Source organism: Solanum stenotomum, chromosome 1 (assembly GCF_019186545.1).
Source record: "Solanum stenotomum isolate F172 chromosome 1, ASM1918654v1, whole genome shotgun sequence".
NCBI classification, from domain to species: Eukaryota; Viridiplantae; Streptophyta; class Magnoliopsida; order Solanales; family Solanaceae; genus Solanum; species Solanum stenotomum.
The window spans coordinates 20,604,529-20,629,610 of record NC_064282.1 but is presented as its reverse complement, the minus strand read 5'-3'; the positions used below and the strand labels follow the sequence as shown (position 1 = coordinate 20,629,610).

General features: G+C 33.9%; 2 protein-coding genes across 2 annotated transcripts; one reads left to right on the top strand and one right to left on the bottom strand.

Annotated features, from left to right (window-relative positions):
• Positions 1–1,767: 1,767 nt before the first annotated feature.
• LOC125878489 (citrate synthase, mitochondrial) lies at positions 1,768–10,661 on the bottom strand. The gene is made up of 19 exons (XM_049559762.1): positions 10,484–10,661; positions 10,280–10,342; positions 8,440–8,481; positions 8,071–8,136; positions 7,929–7,994; positions 7,704–7,817; positions 7,261–7,324; positions 6,957–7,039; positions 5,804–5,853; positions 5,650–5,727; positions 5,204–5,332; positions 5,027–5,069; positions 4,744–4,830; positions 3,953–4,054; positions 3,269–3,376; positions 3,136–3,186; positions 2,373–2,446; positions 2,235–2,286; positions 1,768–2,143 (listed from the first exon to the last, which is right to left on the bottom strand). Exons 1-19 carry the CDS (start codon positions 10,532–10,534, stop codon positions 2,054–2,056), a joined length of 1,413 nt encoding a protein of 470 aa, XP_049415719.1. The 5' UTR covers positions 10,535–10,661; the 3' UTR covers positions 1,768–2,053.
• A 3,658-nt stretch (positions 10,662–14,319) lies between these two features.
• On the top strand, positions 14,320–23,046 carry LOC125878506 (GTP 3',8-cyclase, mitochondrial). Its single transcript, XM_049559785.1, has 7 exons — positions 14,320–14,581; positions 16,812–17,432; positions 17,947–18,114; positions 18,193–18,384; positions 19,824–19,892; positions 20,096–20,228; positions 22,598–23,046. Exons 1-6 carry the CDS (start codon positions 14,522–14,524, stop codon positions 20,177–20,179), a joined length of 1,194 nt encoding a protein of 397 aa, XP_049415742.1. The 5' UTR covers positions 14,320–14,521; the 3' UTR covers positions 20,180–20,228; positions 22,598–23,046.
• Positions 23,047–25,082: the final 2,036 nt, after the last annotated feature.

The window sequence follows — 25,082 nt, the reverse complement described above, 5'->3', positions numbered from 1 at the left end:
ACTTTCTTCCTATTTTACACTTGAGAGTTATTAGCCTTGAAAATATACATTTGATCAATATAGAAAAACTAAGTAAATAATTTATTTTCATTGATCAAATTAATTAATCAAAAGAAATTAATTCATGTTCAGTGATTGAAAATTTGACTTTAAAATAACAATAAATAAGGATACAATAGTAAACTTACCTAATTTCTTAAGGACGTGAAATCTAGAATAATGACAACTAAATAGAAATAGCGGGAGTACTACATAAATTGAGATGGGAGAGTACAAATTAAATTTGTCGTTTTTATGGTGATTCAACCATGGGCTTTTGAGTCTTTCTGAGTCAATTTGATGTGAATGTATAAACAATTCTTTATTTGGAGAAATTTCATAGAACCTGCTAGGTTTCACCAAGAAATTTTAAGTACTACTTTGTTGGAAAAAGGGAAAAAAGAAGAAAACATCTAGTCCACACAAAATTATTAAAATAAGTTGATACGTTAATTCTCTCCGAGAAAAAAACTGACACTTAATTATTTTATTTAGGAAAAATATGACATAGCACTAACTTGCACGTCATTTTATTCACTACTTATCCTGAAGATTTCGACACAGCATGATATTTTTTTTTAAAAGACTCATAAAGTGATAGGATGGCGTTGGACTAGCAATACCTATGTTAGATTGCAGGCACTTTTGGGTGGATATGGAAAAACCTATAGTGATACTTTACGGAGAAAATTGTATATAATAGCAAACTATTAATTCAAATTAAATGATATAACCATAGTTTTATTTAATTATATCCTATAGCAAATTGTTGCTATTTCGCCTCTCTCTTGGTGAATCTCGCTCGCCACTCTCATTCTCTCCCTCGCCTCTCTCGTTTTTATACAAACACAAATGTATAAAATGTGTTTGTGTTTGTATAAAGCGAGAGAAAATTGTATATATACATATATTTTCATTCCCCTCTTTCAGATCTCGCTCGCCACTCTCCCAAATCTCGCTCGCTCACTCGCCTCTCTCACTTTATACAAAAACGTAAATGTATAAAATACGTTTGTGTTTGTATAAAGCGAGAGAAAATTGTATATACAAATACAAATGCATATATTTTCGTCATATACACTTACAATTATACAAATATGTACGATCTTTCCCTGCCCAATTTTCTTTTGTCCTTCTCTCTTTCTCGCTTTATACAAACATAGATTATACAATTGATCTTTTGTATATGTATACCAAAGCAGATTATACAACTGCTTTCTTTTGTATATATATAGCGAAATTATACAACTGCTTTCTTTTGTATATGTATAGCGATATATACATATTTATGTTTGCTATTGAGCACAATTATGCAAATTATAGCTATAACATACAAATATGATTTTTATGTTTGCTATATATGAAAGTTGTTCTACTTTAGATAGGTAAAGATACCATCAATATTTTATCTAGATGTGTTTTAACTTTTAACAGATAAATAAATAAATAAATAAATAGTGATAGTTCAAAGAGAATATCGAATAATTGAGGTATAATTTTGCAAAACGAAACAAAAAATTGAAGGTGCACATAAAGGAAAGGGAAGAAATATACTGTAACATGCAAATTCTCGAGTAACTAAATTACCCAGGAAGAATCTGTGAAGTTACATGGTTCATAATATCATCAAATAAGAATTAGCAAATTTAAGAAACTACACAATTGCAGTTTATTGCGTGAATCAGCCGATTACTAACTTTCCAGCAAAAGGAAGTCAATTCACAAGTCTACTGGCAACCAAGAATGCGATTAATAGCATTGACCTATTATTTTTACATGCTGGATCAGCGTGTGAGGTATTCGGAATGAAGAAAAATGAATCCACTAGACTAAGTTCAAAATTCAGGGACAAAGGCTCGAGAAACCATACAATTCACACAAATTCAGTGAAGTTTGAACTGAAGTCGTTAACCATGAGGCGACCTATCTTGTCCCCAAGAAAGGAGTGCTTTGTCAAGCAATTATTCATAAAGATTATACATTGTGTTTTATGCTCGCGGAGATTTCAAACAATTCATGCTTTCTTGCACTGGTTCTCAAGCCACTCCATTGTGACACTCTTTGGCCTCTCTAGCGGCAATCCAAGAGCTCGGTCCCAAATTAGCTGTAAAGATGAAGTATTAGTAGAATTTCTAGGGAAGTCAACAGAAAGACTAGAGAAAGCACCACTAAAAAGCAACCATAGTAGAAAGTACCTGAGAGCAAATGCCAAGAGCTCTTGATACGCCAAAGAGGACCGTATAATATCTGTACGAGAAAAGATCGAAGGAAGAAATTAGTTTTTTAGATCCATTTACATAGTCAATTCTGTGAGCAATATGAATCTGTCATACCTTGCTTCAGTTAAACCATAATAGTTCAACAACACACCACTGTGGGCATCAACATTTGGCCAAGGGTTTTTAACCTGCAAAAGAATCCCCAGTCAATGAACAAAAGCATTCTGCCTACAGAGACATGAAATGCCAAATGTATAGCAGCTCAGAAAGAGCATCAACAAAAGAAGACAACAGCTTATGGGATAATCAGAAAACAAAGCATAATTAGAGTTCATGGAAGTTCCATATGAAATAAGAAGGCTGAGGAAAAATCCTAGAGATCATACAATGATTCTGAGAAAATCAAAATGACTACTGAGATAAGGGGAAAATCTTACATACAATTGATAAGGTACCAATACCTCACAAAATCCCATTTTCAGCCGACAGCCATGCGTAAAAAGTGATAATCTATGTTTCTCGGACTCTTCAAAAATGTCAACTGGTGCGTGTCGGATTCTCCAAAAGTAGTGTATTTTTGGAGAATCCGACACGGGTGCGGCATCGAAAGTGAAGAGTCCATGCAACTTAGGTGATAATTACCTAACAACCTGAAAGATGCACTTGAGTTCTTCCAAAATTTTAATCCATATTTTAAGTTCTTCCAAAAATTTAAGTCAATCATCTTAGTGGAGATTTAGGGTAATTAGTAAAACTTGAATGCCGACCCCTTCCTCCAAATGAAAATAAATAAATAAAAATAGACGTACAAACGATCATGCTAAACTGCTATTACAGGCTGAAGCAATATCAGTAACAATGTAAATGGAAGATTTACTTTGCCAAGTTCTGTAAGAACAGGAGGAACAACTTCGTAGAGTTTTGAAACCTGCAAGAACGAAAAGCCAAGATCAAACACATTGAATCAAGGAGTATCCTCAATGTACAGCTTCAGGCTTCTAAGAACTAACCAGTTGAAACAGTGGATCTTCAGGCAAATGCTTCATAGCGAACTCTCTCTGGCATGTATATCTTGGATCAGTCTTTCGCAGAACTCCATGTCCAAAACCAGGGACAACCTGCGATTTGAGAACGATAGAGCATTTCAAGCTCAGCAATATGGGATCGTGACTATAAAGTTCTCCATCATCTACCCAGCCAACATCTAAACTTCCAGAAAGAGGGGGAGAGAGAGACAGACAGACAGAGGCGGAGAAAGAGACTATGTTGTACATATATACATACGTACACATGTTTAATATATATACATACAGCACACACACACACACACATATATATAGCGAGAGAGAGAGAACAGTTTTTTTAAAAGACTCAACAGTCAACACATTAAGTTATGAAGAATAAAAGCTAAGAAAAGGTTTTGTTTGAGACTAAGTCAACTACCAAATCTCATTTGAGTAAAGTTCAGTAACCCTGATGAGAAGAGCAGTTGGCGAGACAAATAGAATGTGTTAATCATTTGATATTTTCGAATACCGTATGAAATATAAAAATGACGCTGACGGAGAATTAACTCTTTGAACCTTAGTAACATGTGATGGCAAGTCAAAATTTTCATCTAAAGTGAGCTCCAATTGGTTGAAAAATAAAATTAGCAGAGTCACATAGAAATATGCAGAGAACTTAAATACTACCTTGCCACTGTTCAATGTTTTCCAAACATAGTCTTTCAACTGCTCTTTGGAAATGTTCTCCCCACATTCTTCTACAACAGATTTTATCCATAGCAAAACTTCCTGATGGCAAAGCAGAAAGTGGCAGCTGGGTCAACTTAGCAGATACAGAATGCAGATATAATAAATAATACACTAAAATTATATCTAATCAACTGCTGTTTGCTGGAAATTTCTGAATTTAATAGAACCAGACAAAAAGACATACCATCTGGACTGATGAAACATTTATGTCATTGTGTAACATAGATAACATAAACAAACATAATCTTTAAATGAGGGAGGAAAGCATACTTAAATTATTGGACCATATGATAAATGAATGGAATTTATTTGGACGAGTGAATAATTTTACTAAACAGCTGGCCAAATAAGAAGAGATTTTCCATCAAATTATAGTCCGTTTTGGTTTTTCATTCATATTGTAGATGGAAATTATTTATTGAGGCATATGGTGCAGCACCAACAATGGCATGTTAATTGTGAAGAATATTAGTTAGAGAATAGAGCTTGTTTATCTTAATAACTAAAAGTTTTGTCCTCCAGGTTCATTGGAATTTCACATATCTTTTTCCAACTTAAATCGCACATCATTTCGTTTCAGATTTTCATCCCTCCATTTATTTGAGCCTTGGTCAATGGGGATGAATATTAAATACACAGATGACAAAAGGAAATTTCAGCAAGGGAAATACCTAGTGTGCAATCAAAGCAGTATAGAAGAAACAACAACTGTAAAGCAGACAAAGCACCTGATTGGCTAAACCATGAAGTGGTCCGGCTAAACCATTCAAAGCAGCAGCAAAGGAGAGGTAAGGGTCTGACAAAGCACTAGCAACCTGAATTTAAGTACAATTAGTGCTACTGAAAAACCTGACCATAGAATGTTGACTTATGAAAAAACATGGACAAAAACAAGGCTTAAGCTATTGGAAATGCATATTCCCACTTGACATAGAACTCTATGTTAAGAGTTAAGACCACTAGTAAACACTTAGTTTCTCCATAAACCACAGAGAGAAGTAAAGAACGCACCAAGTGACCGGTGTGAGCACTGACATTACCACCTTCATGATCACTGCAACACAACAAAATCAATACCAACTGGTTATAAAATGCAGGCAACTGGAAATCCTGGTTGCCAGGAAAGACGTTAAATACTCAGAAGCAGGTATCATAAAATAGTTATAATAATTCAGGACTCAAATTAACCTGTGTATTGTGACATAGAGCCTCATAAGTTCATGCATTTCAGAGCTACTGAAACCAAGCATGTGAGCAAAATTTGCACCATAATCCAGGGATTCATCCTTAGGTATAGTGTCGCCATTCTTGTACATCCTTCACAAGTGCAAACAAAACGATCAGTTTGCACAGTTTCAAAGACTAATTTCCATGTAAGCATTAAAACCTTAGTTGCGTGGACTCTCCACTTTTGATGCCGCACCCATCTCGGATTCACCAAAAATACATTATTTTTGGCGAATCCGACACGCACCCGTTGGCATTTCTGAAGAGTCCGAATTTAAAACCCAATAACAGAAGGCTACTAAGCAGAGAAATCAGATTAGGAAATTATCTTCTTCCAAGTGCAACATATATGAGGATAAAAGAGAATACAAAAATAAAAACTGGTATATACCATACTATTATCTGACCTGCGATAAACATAAGCAGCAACAAGTGGAACTTGAGCAATCAGATTCATGGAATCCTCATATGTTGGTTCCCAATACCTAATGACACAACATTGTTAGTGTATTCCTGGAAAACAAATAACCAGCTTCAAGAGATGACTTTGACGAGGCTCACTTTGATTTGTGAATCCCTTTCTCGTATGCCTTTTGAAATTCACTTTGAACCTACAAAGAAAACAAGGTAGTGAATTGGTGGTTGAAATCTCCTAATAAGACAGCAACAGACGAAACCACCATTTTCTTGAGCTAAATACAGATGAGATTCCTTCTTTCATCTTTTAATTCCAAGGTTCTCAAAGATCCACAAAACAGTAAGACAACAGAATATGAATTTCAACACTCAGAGCTGCTTCATGATACTACATATCTCTTCTTCTTCTTTTTTGCTTCTTTTTTTTTGACAAGGGGAACCCGCAGCCGCTACCCTTTGGCTACGCACAGGGTAAAACTCTCACTTCTATGCAATAGCTCGCAAACCACCCAGGTGAGGTAACCTGCACTAGGCAAGCCCGGTGTGACGAGCTCGACCCAGAAGGCAAACCCCTTGCTTCGCTGGCAAGGGGTTTCGAACTTGAGACCTTCAACATGGAAGTCCCAAGCCCAAACCGCAGGGCCACCCCGAAGCACTTAGGAACCATTTAGCCATAGATAAGATTCCAAATATTTGAAATAATAGTTGGAGATTATTTTGAATTACTCTTCAAACTTGAAATATAAAATTTGAGGTTTGAAAAAAAAAACATTTTCAGGCTTTTCAAATTCACTCACAAAATTTCAACTGTATGTTGATGTCCAATCACAACTTCAACCTTTCAATACCCTTTTTCAACTGCAACTCAAAATACAACATTTTTCAAATCTCAACAAATCATGTCCAAAACACCTACTTAAATCTCCCAAAACTCACTTAAAAGAGATGAAAGTATGAATAGTTCGGCCTTTCGCAGGTGGAAGAAGGGACAAGCTATCCTTGATTACACGACAAGTCACCAAAATTTTTAGTACATATGAAGTGTCACTACAGATTCCAAGTTCACCAAGCCAATAGATGCAGGCATCAAATAAAACATTACAGCACCAGGTTAACCAACTTCACACCCTATATTTTGTTGAGAAGCACCCAAATCGTCTGTTGTGAAGATCGAGTGTTGGTAGTGAAGATCAGAAAGGTCAGAATCAAATCAAAGGATCCATGTTTAATTGTGAATGCATGCTATTTAGGAAATTACTGAAAGCAGAAACAGAGAATTAAACAGTTCAAATTTCACCTGAAGAGCCATGACTCCAGTAGCAAACTGGGTCATTGGATGAGCTGTGACTGGTAAGGCATCAATAGTTTTGTATACATGATCTGCAGCAATAAATTTACGGATAAAACCTCAGAAAAGGAAAAGCATCAAGTGGTGTGATGAATGAATATTTTTAGTAAGTGCAATGAATGAATATCATGCAACTGAATTTATAATTAAAAAGGTTCAAATTTAAGGAGTGATAACTATATTGTAAAAGCCAAAGACTAGCAGCACCCAATAAAAAAATGAACAAGAAAATACAATAGGACAACTAACATACCAGGGATAGTAGCCCGACTCTGCAATTCCTGAGACAATGAATTCACTTGCTCTTTTGATGGCACCTTCACAAGAGTATGACAGAGAAGATAAGTATAGTCTTAAAATCTAAGTATGTATAATAACCACCACAAGGACTCCTATAGTAATTTTTCTAGACAAATCAGACTCAGTTTTGCACACTTGCAATATTATATAACTAGACTAGATCCGGCTTCGTGTGCATGAGAAAAAGAAATCTATCTACTTGCACAGAAGGGGAAACTCAGTCCAAACACAGGGCTTAAGAGCTGTTAAACAGAGAATCTTTGAAGTGCCTTACAAATTCATACTTCGAACTCAATTTCAATAAAAACTAGAGCAACATCGTGAAGCAGTTCTAATGAATGTTATTTCAAATTCCCTATGTGATACGGTAAATAAAGCACTCAAGAACTCACCCACCTTTCCTGTTAAAAGAAGCCAGAGAAGACCTTCAGGCAAGGGCTCACCCCCAGGCTTTGCAACAGGTAATACCTTTTGGCATTCAGGTATAGACAACCCCCGGAAGCGAATTCCCTGAAAGAATATAGTAAAGGTAATGAATGGCGCGACAGCAATCACAGAAATTAATATGATTTTGTGATTGACTTGCATTCATTATGGGATACAGATTAGGTAGAATGTAACCTCATCAGGGTCAAGTAATGAGGTTTCCCACAGTAATCCTGTCATTCCTCTCATTCCACCAAGAACCTTTCAAATTGAACAAATGTCAATCCAGATTTACAGCATATTCCCAAACTTATGTTTAACTAAAAACTTCTATTACCATATCAACTGTGATGTTCCCCAATTGAACCTTTCCATATTCTGACTTGATCTTTTTCAGGCGATCCTAATGAAAAAAGAAAATAATCACGAGAATTAGAGAATCAGAAATATACATATATCACATGATAGATGATCTCACATCTCACAACTTTATGAAAGCCCCTCTCAGTGTATACAAAACATGAGACTTCTTTTTTTCTATATAGAAAATTTTCATGAGAAGAGAGAAAAAACATGTTATGATGGAAACATTCTCCCATGTAGTTTAGGGGAAAAGTAGAAACTGTGAAGTAAAGCCCCAGTATACACAAACTTAAGCTCTGGAATCAAAGGGAACTAAAGAGGTAAGAAATGAATCTATATATACCTGTTGTTCAGGAATCAATTCTTGCAGCTCAGAACGCAGATCCTATATCAAATAAAATTATTAATTGAATTATATGGGAATATTAAGAAGAAGTGTAAGAATTAATTAAAAGACGAAGGGGTAAAACATTTTGCATTTTCATTTCAAGTTCACAAGTACTTTAAAATTAGACATCGTTTGTATACTCGCCTGCCTAAATAATTTGTCCTCTGGCGTAGAAAAACAAAATAGCATACAAAGGGCAGGAGAGGTTCAGGTGGAAATTTGTAGACTGGCTATTACAAATCAAAGTTGAAAAGAAAGAAGGTAAGTAATCAACCACACAATGACAATTAGCCTAGGTTTTAATGCAAATGTGTATCCTCACTTGTCTATTTTTCCTCTGTGGTATAGCAATGAACACGAACAATGTGTCACACAAAATAAAGGACACAGTAATGCTTGAGATTTGTGCTTCACTGGACTAGCCAATTTACAACAATAATATCAGGTGACATCTGAAAATCCGAGACAAAAACTGCGACACTTTGAGAGCCCTATGACTGCATTACAACCTAGCATGAGCCATCACCTTCAAGAGTTTGAAGAAAATTAGCTGGCCAAGCGTATAATTTAGCTTGTAACATCAAATGCATCCTCAAAATTAATTTGCTTACACAGTGTCAAGACTCAAGACTAGGCAAGTGGAAGATTAACTTGACCCAAGAAAGCCATACCAAAGAAAAAACAGTTTCATTATCTTGGGAATCAATTTTGTTAACAAGATGTCAGATCCTAAAAGACGCCATAGTGTTTCAGCAGTGTTTTCACTGCAAAATCTATATTTCCATATAGGATGTTATATAAGCTAGAGCCCAGGTGCTTAATGATGTAGGGAAATTAATTTTAAAACACTATGAGATGCTCAAACCACCATTTCATACTCAGATAATGGTCTGCAAAATCCAGATAATAAAAAATGAAAGAAAAATAATACTAGTTAACTTATGAACTATAAAGTAGCAAAAACAAAGCTGGTGGTTTCGGAGTAATGAACTTAATGGAGATCGAGATTCAGAATGCAGGATCAAGTGCTGGGGAGAAAAAGACATAGAAACCAAGTTTGGCATTCTCAATCAGTGGATACAAGTCCCCATCTAACTCGTATGAATTCTATGTATGGAAAACAATCAGGTCACATTGAGAGGATTTTGGGCAACACCTATTTTCTGTTGGGAGACGGAAGGAAAATAAGCTTTTGGCATGATTCTTGGTGGGTCATATCCCTCCCAATCAACAATTCCCAAAACTCTTTTCATTAACTTCCAATCAGGTAGCTCTTGTTGCTGATTGTTACCACAATCATGGATGGAAATTAGATTGTCTGAAGGAATTGCACTGATTGGGAATTCAACTGAGTTTGCATATTGGTACAAAAGATAGGATCCCTGTCCATCTGTCCTAATAAACAAGACTGCCTATGCTGGAAAGGTACAAAAGTGGTTTTTTTCCTGTCAAGTCATGCTCCTCTATCCTTCAGGACAACCCTATCACAGGTACATTTTGGCCTTGGAAACACATTTGAAGAAGCTGTGCACCAAATAAAATCCAACCTAGAATTTTCATCTTCATTTCTAACATTATGATATGAACTGCTTCAGTAGAAAAAACACAATAACACCTATCACCTTCCAATATCAAGTCGCTCCACAACAAACAATGATTGGTTACATTCAAAATATTGATTATTTTAAAAATCATACAACTAATCCAAACTAGCTTGGTAATTGAATAATATGTAATCACAAAGTAACCAAACAGCTCATTAATTTTTTTCGCAGAGGGAGACATTAGAACTTACAAGACCAGAAGAGGTTTGGACTTGAAGCCAGCGCACAGAATTGAAAACATTTGACTGTTGGACCTATATTTCAAAAATTAATTGAATTTAGATCAGGAATATACATACTTCAATAAAAGGAATTCAATTTAAAAAATAAAAAAAAACTATTCAAATCATTAATCCATCACATGAACAACAATTATTTTTTCCTTTGCAACTCACCGCTCGAGAGCGAAGCTTTGACAACAATGAAACGCTACGGTAGAACACCATTGCTCGCGAAAATTAAAAAAAAAATTAACTGCATCACAAAGTTAAATTAGTCACAAGTATCTGTAAATGATTCATCAAGACAATCGCCAGTGCAAAATAGTAGAAAAATCCATATAAACGTGCATTACAAAATGGAGGATACCGGAACGGGATTGTTCAAAATCAGCCAAAAGGTCGAAATAGATCACCAGCTAATAATTTCAAATTAAATCGTAAAAGCAGATCAATTCGATGAACAGATTCTAGAAATGGCGATTGAAAAGAAGGATGCTTACCTTTTTACCAGTGGGAATAGATCTCAAGTAGGCTGATGGAACGAAAAAGAACTTGCTCCTCTAAAGTCCTGTGCGGTTCGTTTTATTTGACTGGAACTGGAGTATTTTTTTTGCACCAAAAAGAAAAAAGTGTTTTTTTGCTTAAAAAGAAAAATATATAATTATTCAATCCAAGTGGTCTTTTGACTTCAAATATTGAAGGCGTCGAAAAGGCAAAATAAAGCTAAGAAGATTTCCAACAAACTAAAAGTTTATTTTGCAAAGTTTAAAATATCAAGCAGCTAATATTTTTTATTTTCTTTTTTGAGCCAAAACAATGGCATACTACTAAAGAAAATTAAATAAATGGTGAATAATGCAAAAATAATGTGTGTTTTTAGGCTGCGGGTTAGCCGCCAGAATAGCACTCCATTATGACTTTTGGATGTCCCCATCCGACATAGAATTATCACTTTTCAATAATCAGTTCTCTCTTTTGAAAATTAATTAATCTAAGCACGACCTGTGCCAAATTTGTCATGGGTATTTCATATTCCATGAAATTCTCTTTTATGCTAGACACATTCTCCTATTATTATTATTATGAAAAAATAAGAGAATTCAAATGGTAGAAATAGATAATAGGAGTAATAGATAGATATAGTAGATAAATATTAGTTGGATTAATAAATGATGAGTATTTTTAATTATAAAAGTTTAGGTAATTTTTGAATTTTTAAAAAATTCCAAATACTAGAACTTGGCCCAATTACTATTTTTTCTAGTATTTGGGAACTTGGGATTCTTGGCAAATATCATTATACACTGTAATATCTTTTTTTTTTCATCCGATGTTAGAAGCCCACATTGGAGTTCCAACTAAATTCGAATCGCGTCTATAGGAGCATTCGGAGATCACAACAGAATTTTCCATACCCAAAGCTCAAACCCAATACCTTTGATTAAGGGTGAAACACTCCTAGAAGTGCATCACAATCCATGTTGGTTATACATTGCATGACTACAATATCATTATACGCAATGTATCTATGGCACATTAAAATGATCCTCTATGTACTGGATCATTTTGTTTAGCTTAATAATACTCTCTCTCTCCGTATGTATTATTCCACTTTTGAATTGATACACTTATTAAGAAAATAATGATTGACATAGTAAGTTTACCATCTTATTCATATTAATTAGTAAAAATTTAAAATTTTCAAGAAGTTTTACATTTTTCAAAGTAATTAATTGAGGGTATAATAGATGAAAAAATTATTTTTTCTTGATTTGTCAAAGTAAATATATAATCAAGGACAACTAAAAAAAAATGGGCAAATAATTTAGGACTGAGATATAATATAAGGCTTCCTTTTAGAAAGAAAAAAAAACACTAATATTTTGAATGATTAGGATATGACTAAATTTTTTAATAAAATAATAAAACACTGATCATGAATGTACTAGCGAGAAATCACAAAAAAGGAAACAACGCAAAATTAATTTTATGTTGAAAGTGGTCAGACAGAATAAAACAAAATATGTTATTTCAATTTTCGAATCTAACAAAATTAACTCAAATTTAAATTTTTGTTTTCTTACTAAATAAATCCTCATAGTTTAATAGTGAAATTAAAAAAGGGAAACTTCTTATTTCACTAACTCTTTCTAATGTCTCAATATTTAAAAGGTATTTTCATAAACAATGCATGGAAAGGAGGAGACGAGAGAGAGTTACTCGGATGGTAAGCACCTCTCACTTCTAATCCGAAGGTTGCGAGTTCAGTCACCAAAGGAGCAAAAGGGGTGAGAGCTCCTAGGGAGGGTAAAGAAAAAAAAATCCCAAAAAAAAAAGCATGGAAATGAGGAAAGAGAAACCAAATTTTCCTTAAGATATAATGGTGAATAATTATCATCTGAGAATTAATCAATAGCGATAATTTGAAGAATTAAAATATACTTTATCATATTTTAATTAATTTAAAATAAACAAAGTATACATGTATTTAATTTGTATGCTTGCCCAACAACAACCACTAAGGTATGTAAAGGTACCATGAAAAGATCTTTAATGAGTTTTTTTTTTTTTTTTTTTTTTATCTTTGAGTAAACAATTCGGAAAACATAAATAAGTATTATTTGTTGTTTGTGTCATTTAATTCTTCATCACAAGTGAAATTCATATAGTAAATTAAAATTAAAAATTATTATAACAAGTAAAATTAACATAATATTGAAAAAATTATGTAGACGATGATATATAAAAATGAAAAATTCAAGTATGACTTCTTTTACAATTTGGAGAAGGATCTTTCCACGACGAAGCATCAAATTCCTTATTATGGTGAGGAATAATATAATAAAGATAGAGAAGCCATGTGCAAGTGATCAGGTGCTCTGTCCTTCAAATTTGGAATCTTATTCCCGACAATTTTAAAAGTATTAAATCGATTTGTTTTTTATTTTGATTAATAACTGATTCAAATTGACCTATAAATATTTATCACCATTCATAATCATCATTCTCAGCAACACCACCGTTGTTGGTAATTGCTATTATCAATTGTCATCATCGCTTATTTACAATTATCACCAATCATCATAACCATAAAAATCACAAATCACAACATACAAGCAATATTACGATCACCATTATATATCGTCAACCAACGTCATCATCCATTGTCATGTTTGATATAACTTTCATTCAACCATTTACTGTTATTCATAATACAATTATCAATTTCTACTATCAATTGTCATTATCACTAGTTGTTACCCACGTACAACAACATCATTAGCCAACACAATCCTCATTTGACACTTGCAACAACCATTGTCGTCAAATATTTTTTTTTGATCACTATAATATATATATTAAAACTTACTATTTTAAGAGATAAAGATTAATTTTGGACGTATAATTTTAAAAGTTAAACATGTTGATTGAAGTGGAATAAGTCGAGAAAATGATTAAAATAGGTATTGTTTTAAAAAAAAACAGTTTAAAATAAATATTCTATTTAAGAAAAATTTAATTAAAAAATTATTTTAATTGGTTGAATGACTTTTTCTATGAAATATCAATAATGGCATGATTTTTGGATCATAAAACAAAATTGAATAACTTTGTAAGAAAACTATCCCCTTATAGTTAAATGACTTCCTAAGAAAAGTATTCTTAATTAGTTAATTAAGTGACGATCTGAGTTAGTGATTACAACTTACTATAAATTGTATTTTATATTCCACTTTGATATTTTGAGATCTCCTTTTCATCTACAATATTTATGATTTGAACTATTCAAAAATAAAGTTTAAAATACGAGTTTATTCACAATATTTAAGTCTAATTTGCGGAATAAGACAAAATTGTTAATTGATTAAACTTAAACTAATTATAGAATATACGTATTTATTGATTTTAATTTAAAGCTGTCGATTAAATAAAATATTTTTAGCCGATATAACTCATTTAAAATGTGGTGCGAAGGGCGTTGGGAATGAAGGTAGTAGGTAGTGTAATTAGGTGAATGGAAAAGTGAAAAAGGATGAATGTTGACCTTGAGCGTATCTCAAGAGACAGATCCTCTTGGCGGTGACGCAAAATTTACAAATATAGAGAAAGAGCAGAGGCGTCTCACTGGCTTTACTAATCTTTTCTCTTCGTTCTGCATAATCCAAAATTCAACAGAAGATCAGGATTCCGGGCTTCTTCTGCTTTTTGCAAATGCGGCCTTCTATCTTTAGATTCTTCCACTGGCATCTCCGTCACAACTCTTTAACCTCGGTATGTTCGTCCATTTTTACCTTTATCCTCTTTTGCTTCGTTCAATTTTCGTTTGAACAGGGTTTCAGAAGAAAAAATGTACACTGTAATCAACTGTTAATAGCTCATGTATACCGTGTATGTATTGTGCTGTTGAATTAAATTATCCGATTTCGCTTAACTCCGCCTTTTGATTTCTGTTTCATGGTCTATCTCAAGCCTCTGTTACATAGTGAGGTTATGTGAGTTTGATATAATAAAATTTGGAGTTTCGGAACTCGAATTATATGAACTAATCCTATGCTACTTATGAGTAGATTTCATATGAGGTGGGGGTGGTATAGCCCTTCTTGAGAGAGAAATCTATTTGCCTTGTTTAACAGACCTTTAGTTTCTACCTGCTATTCTTATATGCATTTGGAAATATAACCATTATTGTTTTCCTCCTATTGGTTGATATGCTTACTCACACATTGAATGTGACATATGGATCATGTTCAGGTACAACATTTCTCAAAAAGCCGAACGCATGGTGAATGTTTTACTACCTTCTTTTTTTTTTAAGATTTTGTGCACTAATTAGCTCTTTTGATTTAAAGGGATTTACAAATATTTGATGCGGTCACTTTATTTGTTGTGGATTGTTTCTCTAGTTAGGCAATTGATTTTGTTCCTCACGTTCCTTTCCATTTCCTGCAATAAAACATGTACAATTCTTTCACACACACCAAAAAGTGAGATTACAGATATTTCATGGCTGTGATTTCTTCAACGATTCACCATATTGACATGTATGCAGTAATTATTTAGGTTTTTCAAATTTAGAATTAGACCTTTTGCATATCTTGGTTAATGAAAACAAGAAGAATACTGTGATAAAACATGAACAGCACTTTGGTTATTGGCATGTCTATGATTTCTTCAATTATTCGTCATATTGACATGGATGTGGCATCATTTGGAAGTTGTAGAAGTCCACGGTTCACAATTGACCCGTTGCGTGCTAAGAAAGTTTTATGCTAAGGCTATTTACAAGCTAAATCTCAACCTACCTAGGCTGGTCAGCTTCTAGGTTGCTCGGACTCTTCAAAAATGTCGAAGGAGACGGACACATGCCAGATCCTCCAAAAATAGTGTATTTTTGAAGGATCTGACACATAGCAACATTTTTGGAGAGTCCAAGCAACTTAGGTCAGCTTTATGAGCACAAAATCTAAAGGCATAGGTGATATAATTTGAGATATACATGACAATGGAATGTACAGTAATAACAATTGAAAGCAAAAACGAAGATGGATTTCTATTAGCAGTAACCAATAAATAGTTTGAAAGAGTTTAACTAGAAGAATCTAGAACTTGGATGTGCGTCTCAGGAAGCAATCAACGTACGAACTCGATCCCTTCCGAAGAATGACAAAGTAGAATCCAAGATAGATATAATAAAGGAGATAACCGTCAGGAAATCTCATTCCTTGGAAACATGTAATCTGAAGTTGAGCATGAACCAACAGACCAGATTCTCTGTCAAAATAGTTCTCTAATCTCAAGATACCCAAAAATTTTCATAAATGAGCCCAACGCTTTTTATACTTGAATTGGATAAAGACAAAAATAATCCCAAGATAAAAAATGTCTCAGTGAGTCTAGGTTGATGGTCTGGCCTCTGAGACCACTTCTAAGCTCTACACCATACATGGATGGAGTCCAAAACTTTTAGCTTTGCCGAGCATCCGGGGATCATACCAACAGGTCTTGAAGAAACAAATGTAGTTTGAATTAGTCATCCTTTAAATGGTATATAAACAATAATAATGATTGTTTCAAATAAAATTTCAAGGATTTATATTTTTGTTTATAGATAAGATTTTGATAATTGAATTCAATCATGAATGTGAAACAATAAAAACAAAAAGGGGTGAACTAGCCATATCTTCTTTGTTCCTTGGAAGCAGATGACTTCCTGAAAGCTGCAGCCATCGTATTAATAGTGATAGTGCTAATATGGAAAACAATGATTGAGATCTTAAATAATGGACAAGTTGAGCTGCTCAGGCAGCCAACAGAGGTGTTTCACGTGTCTCCTGTTTCTTCGGCATTTAGGAAAACGAAAAGACAGCTACATGTATTTTACTTCCAACTGCCAGCATCCTGGCCCTCTTTCTTGGTCCTTCACTTTTCTTCTCCATTTGTTTATGCAGATATAACTATTCCTCAAGTGTTTATTTGCAGCTAACTGATAGTTAATTTACAGGCTAGCTTTTCATCTAGAGCATCATTACTATCTGCAAGCAGCAGTGGTCAAAATATAACTACTAGTCATCACAATGGGTCCTTGTCACAGATGTATTCAACTTCATGCGAGACACTGTCAGAAGATCCATCCAAAGATAGAGCTATTTCTGACATGTTGATCGATTCATTTGGAAGGATGCATACATATTTGAGAATATCATTGACTGAACGTTGTAATCTGCGGTGCCACTACTGTATGCCAGCTGAGGGTGTGGAACTCACTCCTAGCCCTCAACTTCTATCTCAGGATGAGATTGTTCGCTTGGCAAGTTTGTTTGTTAGCTCTGGAGTGGATAAAATTCGTTTGACTGGTGGGGAACCAACTATTAGGAAGGATATTGAAGAACTTTGCTTACAACTATCAAACTTGAAGGGGCTTAAAACCCTGGCGATGACAACAAATGGGATTACTCTGGGAAAAAAACTTCCAAAGCTGAAAGACTCTGGACTTAATTTGGTGAACATAAGCTTAGACACATTGGTTCCAGCAAAATTTGAGTTTATGACTAGGCGCAAAGGGCATGGAAGAGTAATGGAGTCAATTGATGCTGCAGTAAAGCTTGGTTATAATCCTGTCAAAGTAAGTTATCTCTAGCATGATTATATAATGTTATTCCCCCTAGAATGATACTCCCTCCTGTGTCAGCTAAAATTGAATCTTGAGGATTTGCTTGATCAAGTTTTGGTTTAGAACCAGACTTTGTAGTTTATTTGTTGCATCTAATGTTGAGTTTTAAAGACTCTGGAAAAACTAAAACTACCAATTTAGAATAAAGAACCAGTACAAAAGAAATTTAGAAATCATGGTTAAAGTCAGATTTGTTTAACTTTCTAAATAGGAAAATGTTGAAAAAGGGGACTAAGGCAGCACTCTCCTGTTTTGCTTCCTGATGATGCTCTTAGCGCTAGTTTATGCATGAAAATTCTGCAGCTTTTGCTTGAGATTCTTCAGATTATACCTATGGAATGGAACATCTTTTTGAGGACTTGATTTGAAAAACAAGCTTCTGTCGAAAGAAGTTTTTCAACTCTGTCTGATAGTCTGCTCCGCGTTACGTTATTTATGTTTTGTTTTGGTGTGTGCTGCAAATCAGGTAAATTGTGTTGTAATGCGTGGATTCAATGATGATGAAATTTGTGATTTCGTTGAGTTGACACGCGAAAGGCCAATCAATGTCCGATTTATTGAGTTTATGCCGTTTGATGGGAATGTTTGGAATGTCAAGAAGCTAGTCCCTTATGCTGAAATGTTGGACAAAGTGGTATGGTAGACTTTGTCAGATGTTTCTCTTTTAAGTCAGTTTTGTACATTACCTAAGTCACTCAATGTTACTGAACAGGTTGAAAAATTTACAGGGCTTCAGAGAATTCAAGATCATCCCACAGAGACAGCTAAGAATTTCAGGATAGATGGGCATCAAGGCTCTGTTTCATTTATTACATCAATGACTGAGCATTTCTGTGCTGGTTGTAACAGACTGCGACTTTTAGCTGATGGAAATTTTAAAGTCTGCCTTTTCGGTCCCTCGGAGGTAATTATCTTCTTGCCTAAAATTTGTGAAAACTTGCATAGGCTGTTGAGTCATGTTGCACATATCTTCTTTTTTCTCAATTAGAGCACGTCACGCCTTGTATTGTTTTCCTCCAGCTCCATACTTCTATTTTCTCTTCTCGCTGTTTTCTCTTCTTCATCAGCCTTATTACTTTGGTCTAACATTTTTTCTTACTGGTGAATTCAGCAAGGAGGGGAAAGATAGGGGAGAAAGAAGAAAGAATTTGCATTGACCTCCAACCATTAGATGCATGAGATGAAAGAATAGTAGCTGGGAAGGGGAGAGAAAATAGTAAAGCAAATACAGCAGAGTGGAGTGATGGAACTTGGTATAGCACTTCTACTCTGCTGCCGTAGATAATGAAGAAGAAAAAATGCGGAAACGAGTCAACAAAGAGAATAAGTGAGAAACCAGGGGAGAGAATATGGTGTTTTTCACTTCCCTTCTACTAGTATACGAGAAAACTAATGGTTTTAGGCCAAAACTAGGGGGGGAGTAAAGTGTCCAAAAAATCCAAAACCTAGAAGGATTACAATTGTTGTCACCAAAAGATCCATCAGCACTCTCAAGTCCCCCTTTTTTTTTTGTTTTGTCTATGCTAAAAAAAGAAGAAGAGGAAGTCAGGAGAGAGGAGTAGCAGTGATGCAAGATATCCCTTTTTTTCTTTTGTCTATGCTATCCTTTTCTGGATTTCTTCCACTAGGATTTTAACTGTAGTTACATGTTCAATTCAATTCACTAGGGATATCCTTGGCAGAGAAAAGGAGTTGTAAAACATGAGGATGAAGATTCATATTTGACTGTCTTCTGTTCCTTGTCTCATGGGATTTGTAGGATTTTCTATGCAATTAGGAGTTTAAACTGCTCTAAAATTTACCACTAGGTTTGTCCTATCATCTATATATATATATATATATATATATATATATATTTGTCAATTTGTAGACCTCAGTTTAAATAGTAAAGTTGCATCATTTTTCCACACGACTTACTACCTTGATTATAAGTTAGTATAGTGATTTTTTAATATATAATTCATGATGTATGCAGTGCCTCTTCCTCATTCCTGTTCTATCTCCTGATCGGTTGAAGAGTTTACAAGTAGGAATTATTTGGTTAGGTGAACCATGACATTCATATGATGTATAAATGAAGAAATTCCTCTATAAACTTAGTCCCATTAGTGCTCCCTAGATTCTTTTGTTTTAGGCCTTCTATTTTTTCCGTTCATATTAATTTAAGGGATTCAATTTCATAGAGAGTAGACTGTAGCTTCATTAATTACTGATTTCATGGTCTCTACCTCCTTCTGTTTGATATTATTACTATGGCTTAGACATAACTATGTAGTAGATATCATGAATTGGATGTGCTTCCTTGTGTTACAACCATTTTTCTATTATTTTTGCTTTCTTCAGGTGAGCTTGAGGGATCCTATTCGTCTTGGTGAGGGTGATGATAAACTCAGGGAAATCATTGGGGCTGCGGTATGTAGCAACTAATCCGTTCCAACACAATCTGTTGCTTACATATTTGCCATTTGTATCATTTTCCTTTCTTCCTCTTATTTTGTAGTGTCATGCCTTCAGCAGGGAAAAGACAAGCTTCTTTCCATATCGTTTGACATTTAAGACTCATGCTACTTTTACACTATTATCTACATTTCCTTTGATTCATTTGTCCTTTCCAGGTCAAAAGGAAGAAAGCTTCTCATGCTGGGATGTTTGATCTCGCCAAAACTCCAAATAGACCGATGATACATATTGGTGGATAATTGATGAATATATTGGGTTTTGATGGTCAAAGTTGAATTGTACAATGACGTATGTATGCTTTTCGTTCGTCAATTTAAGCACCTTCCCTTAATTTCAGTTCAATACTTTATTTTGAAGGTTGGTGTCATTAGCGTCTATTCATTCTTAGGTTTCCACTGCGTGTTAGGAAACACAGTTTTCTGACTCTAGTCATAGTAATTTAATAGTGAAGTTTGCCTGCATAAAGTCTTCTGAATCTTAGGGGTTCTCTAGTTATTTGATCCTGAGTTAGATCAGTAATTTCTCTTAAGATTTTGTTCTTCTTGTGGTGTCGATAAATTATTGCTTGTAAAATTTGAGGAGTTCTCCTTTTATGAGTCTATTGGTCTCGCTCAATTGGATATTAAGAGTAACATTAAGACAAGAAAAATTCCATATTTCCAAAATCACGTTTTTGATGCTCCTTGCTAATTTGATCAAATTGTATAAATTGGTAACTTAGTGGAAATATTTCTTTTGATAATGATTAACTTATTGGAAATATTAGAAATGTCTTTTCCGTTCTTGGCCCAAACAGTGAATCATGAGATGTTTCATTTAGAGTGTTCTAAGCATGTTACCCAAGGTTTTATGTTTCATTTATGCTTTATCCAAGTCAGATAAAGATAGTTGACTTGACCCTCTAGGAAATACATCAATCTATGGGTTTGGTGGATTTAATCCTTTGGGTAGGAATCTTTTGCTTTGAATCTGACCAGAGACTTTATATTCAATTTTGCTTGGCATTTTTATGATGCTGTGTACATTATGGGCACATAAGTAGAAAGGCTTGCCTGGTCTAGTGATAAGAGCTCAACACGTGATGTGTAAGTCAGGCGCACGTCACTAGTTTGAGATGCACTTGTAAAGTGTCTGTTTGTAATGAGAGATAAAAAAAGTGGTGGCTTTGGGGGATAAGGAATTTGAAGTTTTATAACAAGAGTTTGTTATTTATATAGTTATGGAGATTCAAGAAAATGGAGATGAATTTTGGAAAGAGATCATTATCTCAGAATATGGTAAAGAAGATTTTTGGATACGTGGGACAATTTTTAAGCCATCTATTAGTGGTGTCTAAAACAAATTGTTAAATTTTGGCCTGAGTTTCAAATTCTTACTAAACTGAAGGGTGGGGAATGGGTGTAAAACTATGTTTTGGTAGGATTTGTGGTTAGGAGATCAATGATTAATAGAAAAGTTACCCATTTTGTATAGTATTTCCTTGAATGAGCAGTGTACAGTGGCAGAGTGCTATATAAATTCTGGGTGGCAGCTGCATTTCAGGAGAAATTTTAACGACTGGGAGATGGATGATATTAGTCATTTGTCACATTTACTGGATCCTATTACTCTTGAAGGTAATAAATTGAACTCTCTAATCTGGACAACAATTGAAGACGGGAGCTTCTCTGTTAAAAGTAACTATACTCTTCTACAGAAACAACTTGGACATTGGGACCTTACTTGGCCGTGGAAAATGTTATAGAAAACTAAAGCACCAAGGGAAGTAACTTGTTTTGGCTGGACTGCAGCCATGGATGCATGCCTAACTCAGAATATGTTGCAGAAGAGAGATTTTGTGTAGTGGATGTTACTTTTGTGAAGAAGATTTTGAGTCAACAAATCTAGTATCTTTTTTTCAACATTTGTGGAGTACAGTTGGTAATGCCTGAAACAGTCGAACAATTACGTGAATGTTGGCAGGACTAGGTTGTGAACAGTAGATTTAAGATGATTTGGTGTGGAACATATGGCTAGAAAAAAATATGAGACATTTTGATGATAAGAAACTTCACATTTTTTTTGTTACGAATAGATGTTTAGAAAGCTTGTGCTTTTGGTGTAGGAGTAGTTTGATTGATAGCATGTCCCAGTATATAGAGGTGTTTTGAGTTTTTGGGAATGTAGCTTTTGTTTGGTTTTCTTGTAAGTTGGTACCTTCTCGATACCTTTTCATTAATGGAGTTACCTTACCTTATTAAAAAAGACGGGTTTGAACCTTGCCACAGACAAAAGCTTAAGTGGAGAAAGGTAGAGGGGCCAACCCATCATCCACCGAGTTTTAAACCATGCACTACTGGTCCTTGGGGATTTTCGGTTATAATTTTGTTTTGACTTGAAGTGTATTATATTTTATATCTGTATTATATTATATTTTTTGGGGACAAACCTGGTTTTCTGCTTTTTATTGGCTGCAGTGCAAGGAACTTAATGAGTGCCTTCTAGAAATCTATTTAGATGTTCACGATATGGTTAAGAGCATTGTTTTTTTTGCACACCTGTTGGAAGTGTCTGGTTAAAAGTTGATTTTCACATCATTTTTCTACATATGATCACTTTGTCAGAATTATTTTTTCTTGCATTTATTCTTTTGCTTAATAATAATACTCTATTTCCAGGTACGCGGCATCAAATGCACCAAGGAAAGAGTGAGAGAGGAAGTACAAGGAGAAAAAGAAAAGTGGAAGGTGACCAAACATGTGAAAATGCTGGACTTAATTAAGCAAGTAAACTTCAATTTGGATTTTCGACGCTGTGTATGAGCATGTTTCGAACACCACCAAAAAATAGTAAGGCCTATGCAGAAAGAACTCGTGTGTCTCCGTAAATTATAGTGTTTATCTTGTATGCTATGTTGAAATAAGAAATATATACCTGTTCCATAACATGTACCATTTCTGCCCAGGCTGTTGTGATATCCTTATGAAATACACCTTAATCGTGTCTCCGTTGCTGATTCCTTTGCTATATTTTTGTGCTATTACTAGAGAAAAACGAAAACGTAACACCTGGTATTCTGTTGCAGTTCTTGTCAATAACGAAAATATTAGACGTTTATACTGTAAAACAGTTTTATTCTCCTATAAATGTTTTCATGGATTGATGTACCGGTCATGTTTGTCTGAAATATCGTTTGTTCTCTAGGGACAAGGAAAAACTCTATAGCCTTGACTTCTCATATACATTTTGCAGTGATCTTTTAGGCCCCACTAAAGATTTACAAGTCATGTACTTGTAAATGTCGATAAGGTGATATTAAAATACTTATCATGCATTTGTTGATTGATTTGATGTAAATATCAAACAAACGGTAGGTTTGCCATGTCACACAACAAGAGATAAAATATGAAGAAACCGAAAATGATATCGAGGCCACCAACATGTTTGTATATTTACAACTAGTGATTACAAAATTCTCATTCACACTTGGAAGTCAGAATGCAAATGTAAACCAAAGTATATTTTAATTGTCCACACATACATGATCTCTAGGTTTAAAAATTATAATCTAAGTGTCACAAAATTAAAGACGCCAACAATATTTATTGGCTTAGCAATTAATTACGTAATATTGACATCAAACAAATACGTAGAAATTAACAATTTTTTTTACATTGAGAAGTATGAATATCTACAAAATGGAGAAAACGAAGTCAATCACCACCCACTTCTTTACTATATTAATTATAGATAATACAATATTAATTAATCCAAGTTCTTGTGTTAAGTACTTGGGATTTACCTTGAAGTATATATATTTTAGTTTATCAACCTTTTTTTCTTCTCTTTTTCCGCCAAGAAATATAGTATATTGGCTTGATGGCAACCGACTTAGTAATTAACTGTGATGTTCACTTAATTAATTAGTTAATCTCAAGTCAACTGATATTATATAAACTAATTTTTCATCTTGATCATTTTTGTATTCTTTAATATATCATGTAACACAAATTTATATAATATTTAAAGTAATAAAAGCATCACCGCCAAGAAATTGATGGATTTTCCCTCCTCAAGAGTCAACTTTAAGATGGCACGAGGAAAGATTTTTACCATCTTCTCAACTTATTGCAATATTTTTTTTAATTTTTCTTAAACTATTTAATGTTAATTATCTCTTGGCTAATATGGAAGAGTATGATTGATGTTTCCTAATTCAAAATGATTAATATATTTTAACTCAATTGTCATGATAGATTATTGAGGCAAATTGCATTTACTAGACAACTTGGATTATGAAAAATTAAAAGCAACTTGAGTAGGATTAGTATTGATTAATCTTAAATGCTTAAATAAATGATACATTTACCATCTGAACCTCTAGAGGTTATAGCTTGTAGAATAGGATAAGAAGAACAAGAATCAACTCTTATAATATAACAAAAAGAAAATAAAATCAACTCTTATATATTCAATTTTTTTAATAGCAAATTGTAGTAGAGCTATAAGCTGGAATTAATTAGGTTTAGTACTTAAGTTCTTAGTTGCAAATTGCTCTTACTTAACTAATTGACTTTTTTAGGTTTAAGCAAGGTGTCTGGTTAGGGAACACTTGACTTTATGTTATAAAAAAATAAATTGCTCTATAATCAAAGTTGTAGTTTTAACAATTAAATCCAAAAGTCGTTGTTTACACATATTATCCACATTATTATGTTGTGGAACCCCTCGATCTCCATTAATTTAAAGTCTTAACATTTACTCACACAACTAAGAAATACACATATTCTGTTTGCATCAATCTTATAAAGGTTTTTAGAAAAAAAAAAAAGGAGGCATGAAACACTCTTTTGCCTATTAACATATCTACCTATTATTCCCTTTTCCCTTCAAATTCTAAGACTTGCATTTTTTTTAAAAATTGTTCTGAAAAATGAGTCTTTTGAGCAGAAGATTTCCATTGAAAATAATCTCTCTATCACGTAAAGATAGAAATAAGATCTACGTGTATCTCACTCTTCTCAGACCCCCGCTCATGGGACTATACTAGATTTGTTATTGTTATTGTTGATTCGATAAAAAATACATATTATAGTAACCAATGCCATTACATTTAGGCCTGTGTACTAACTGCATCTGACATTTAGTTTTTCCCCTAACATT

Bases quoted from the DNA above. Each gene is read 5' to 3' on its own strand.
- LOC125878489 (XM_049559762.1), bottom strand. From the start codon at position 10,534: ATGGTGTTCTACCGTAGCGTTTCATTGTTGTCAAAGCTTCGCTCTCGA. The intron at 5,854-6,956 runs GTGAAATTTGAA...TTTTCTTTGTAG, and splicing joins CTGGAGTCATGGCTCTTCAG to GTTCAAAGTGAATTTCAAAA. The intron at 3,187-3,268 runs GTTAGTTCTTAG...TCGTTCTTGCAG, and splicing joins AAGATCCACTGTTTCAACTG to GTTTCAAAACTCTACGAAGT.
- LOC125878506 (XM_049559785.1), top strand. From the start codon at position 14,522: ATGCGGCCTTCTATCTTTAGATTCTTCCACTGGCATCTCCGTCACAAC. The intron at 14,582-16,811 runs GTATGTTCGTCC...GTTAATTTACAG, and splicing joins GTCACAACTCTTTAACCTCG to GCTAGCTTTTCATCTAGAGC. The intron at 17,433-17,946 runs GTAAGTTATCTC...GCTGCAAATCAG, and splicing joins TTGGTTATAATCCTGTCAAA to GTAAATTGTGTTGTAATGCG.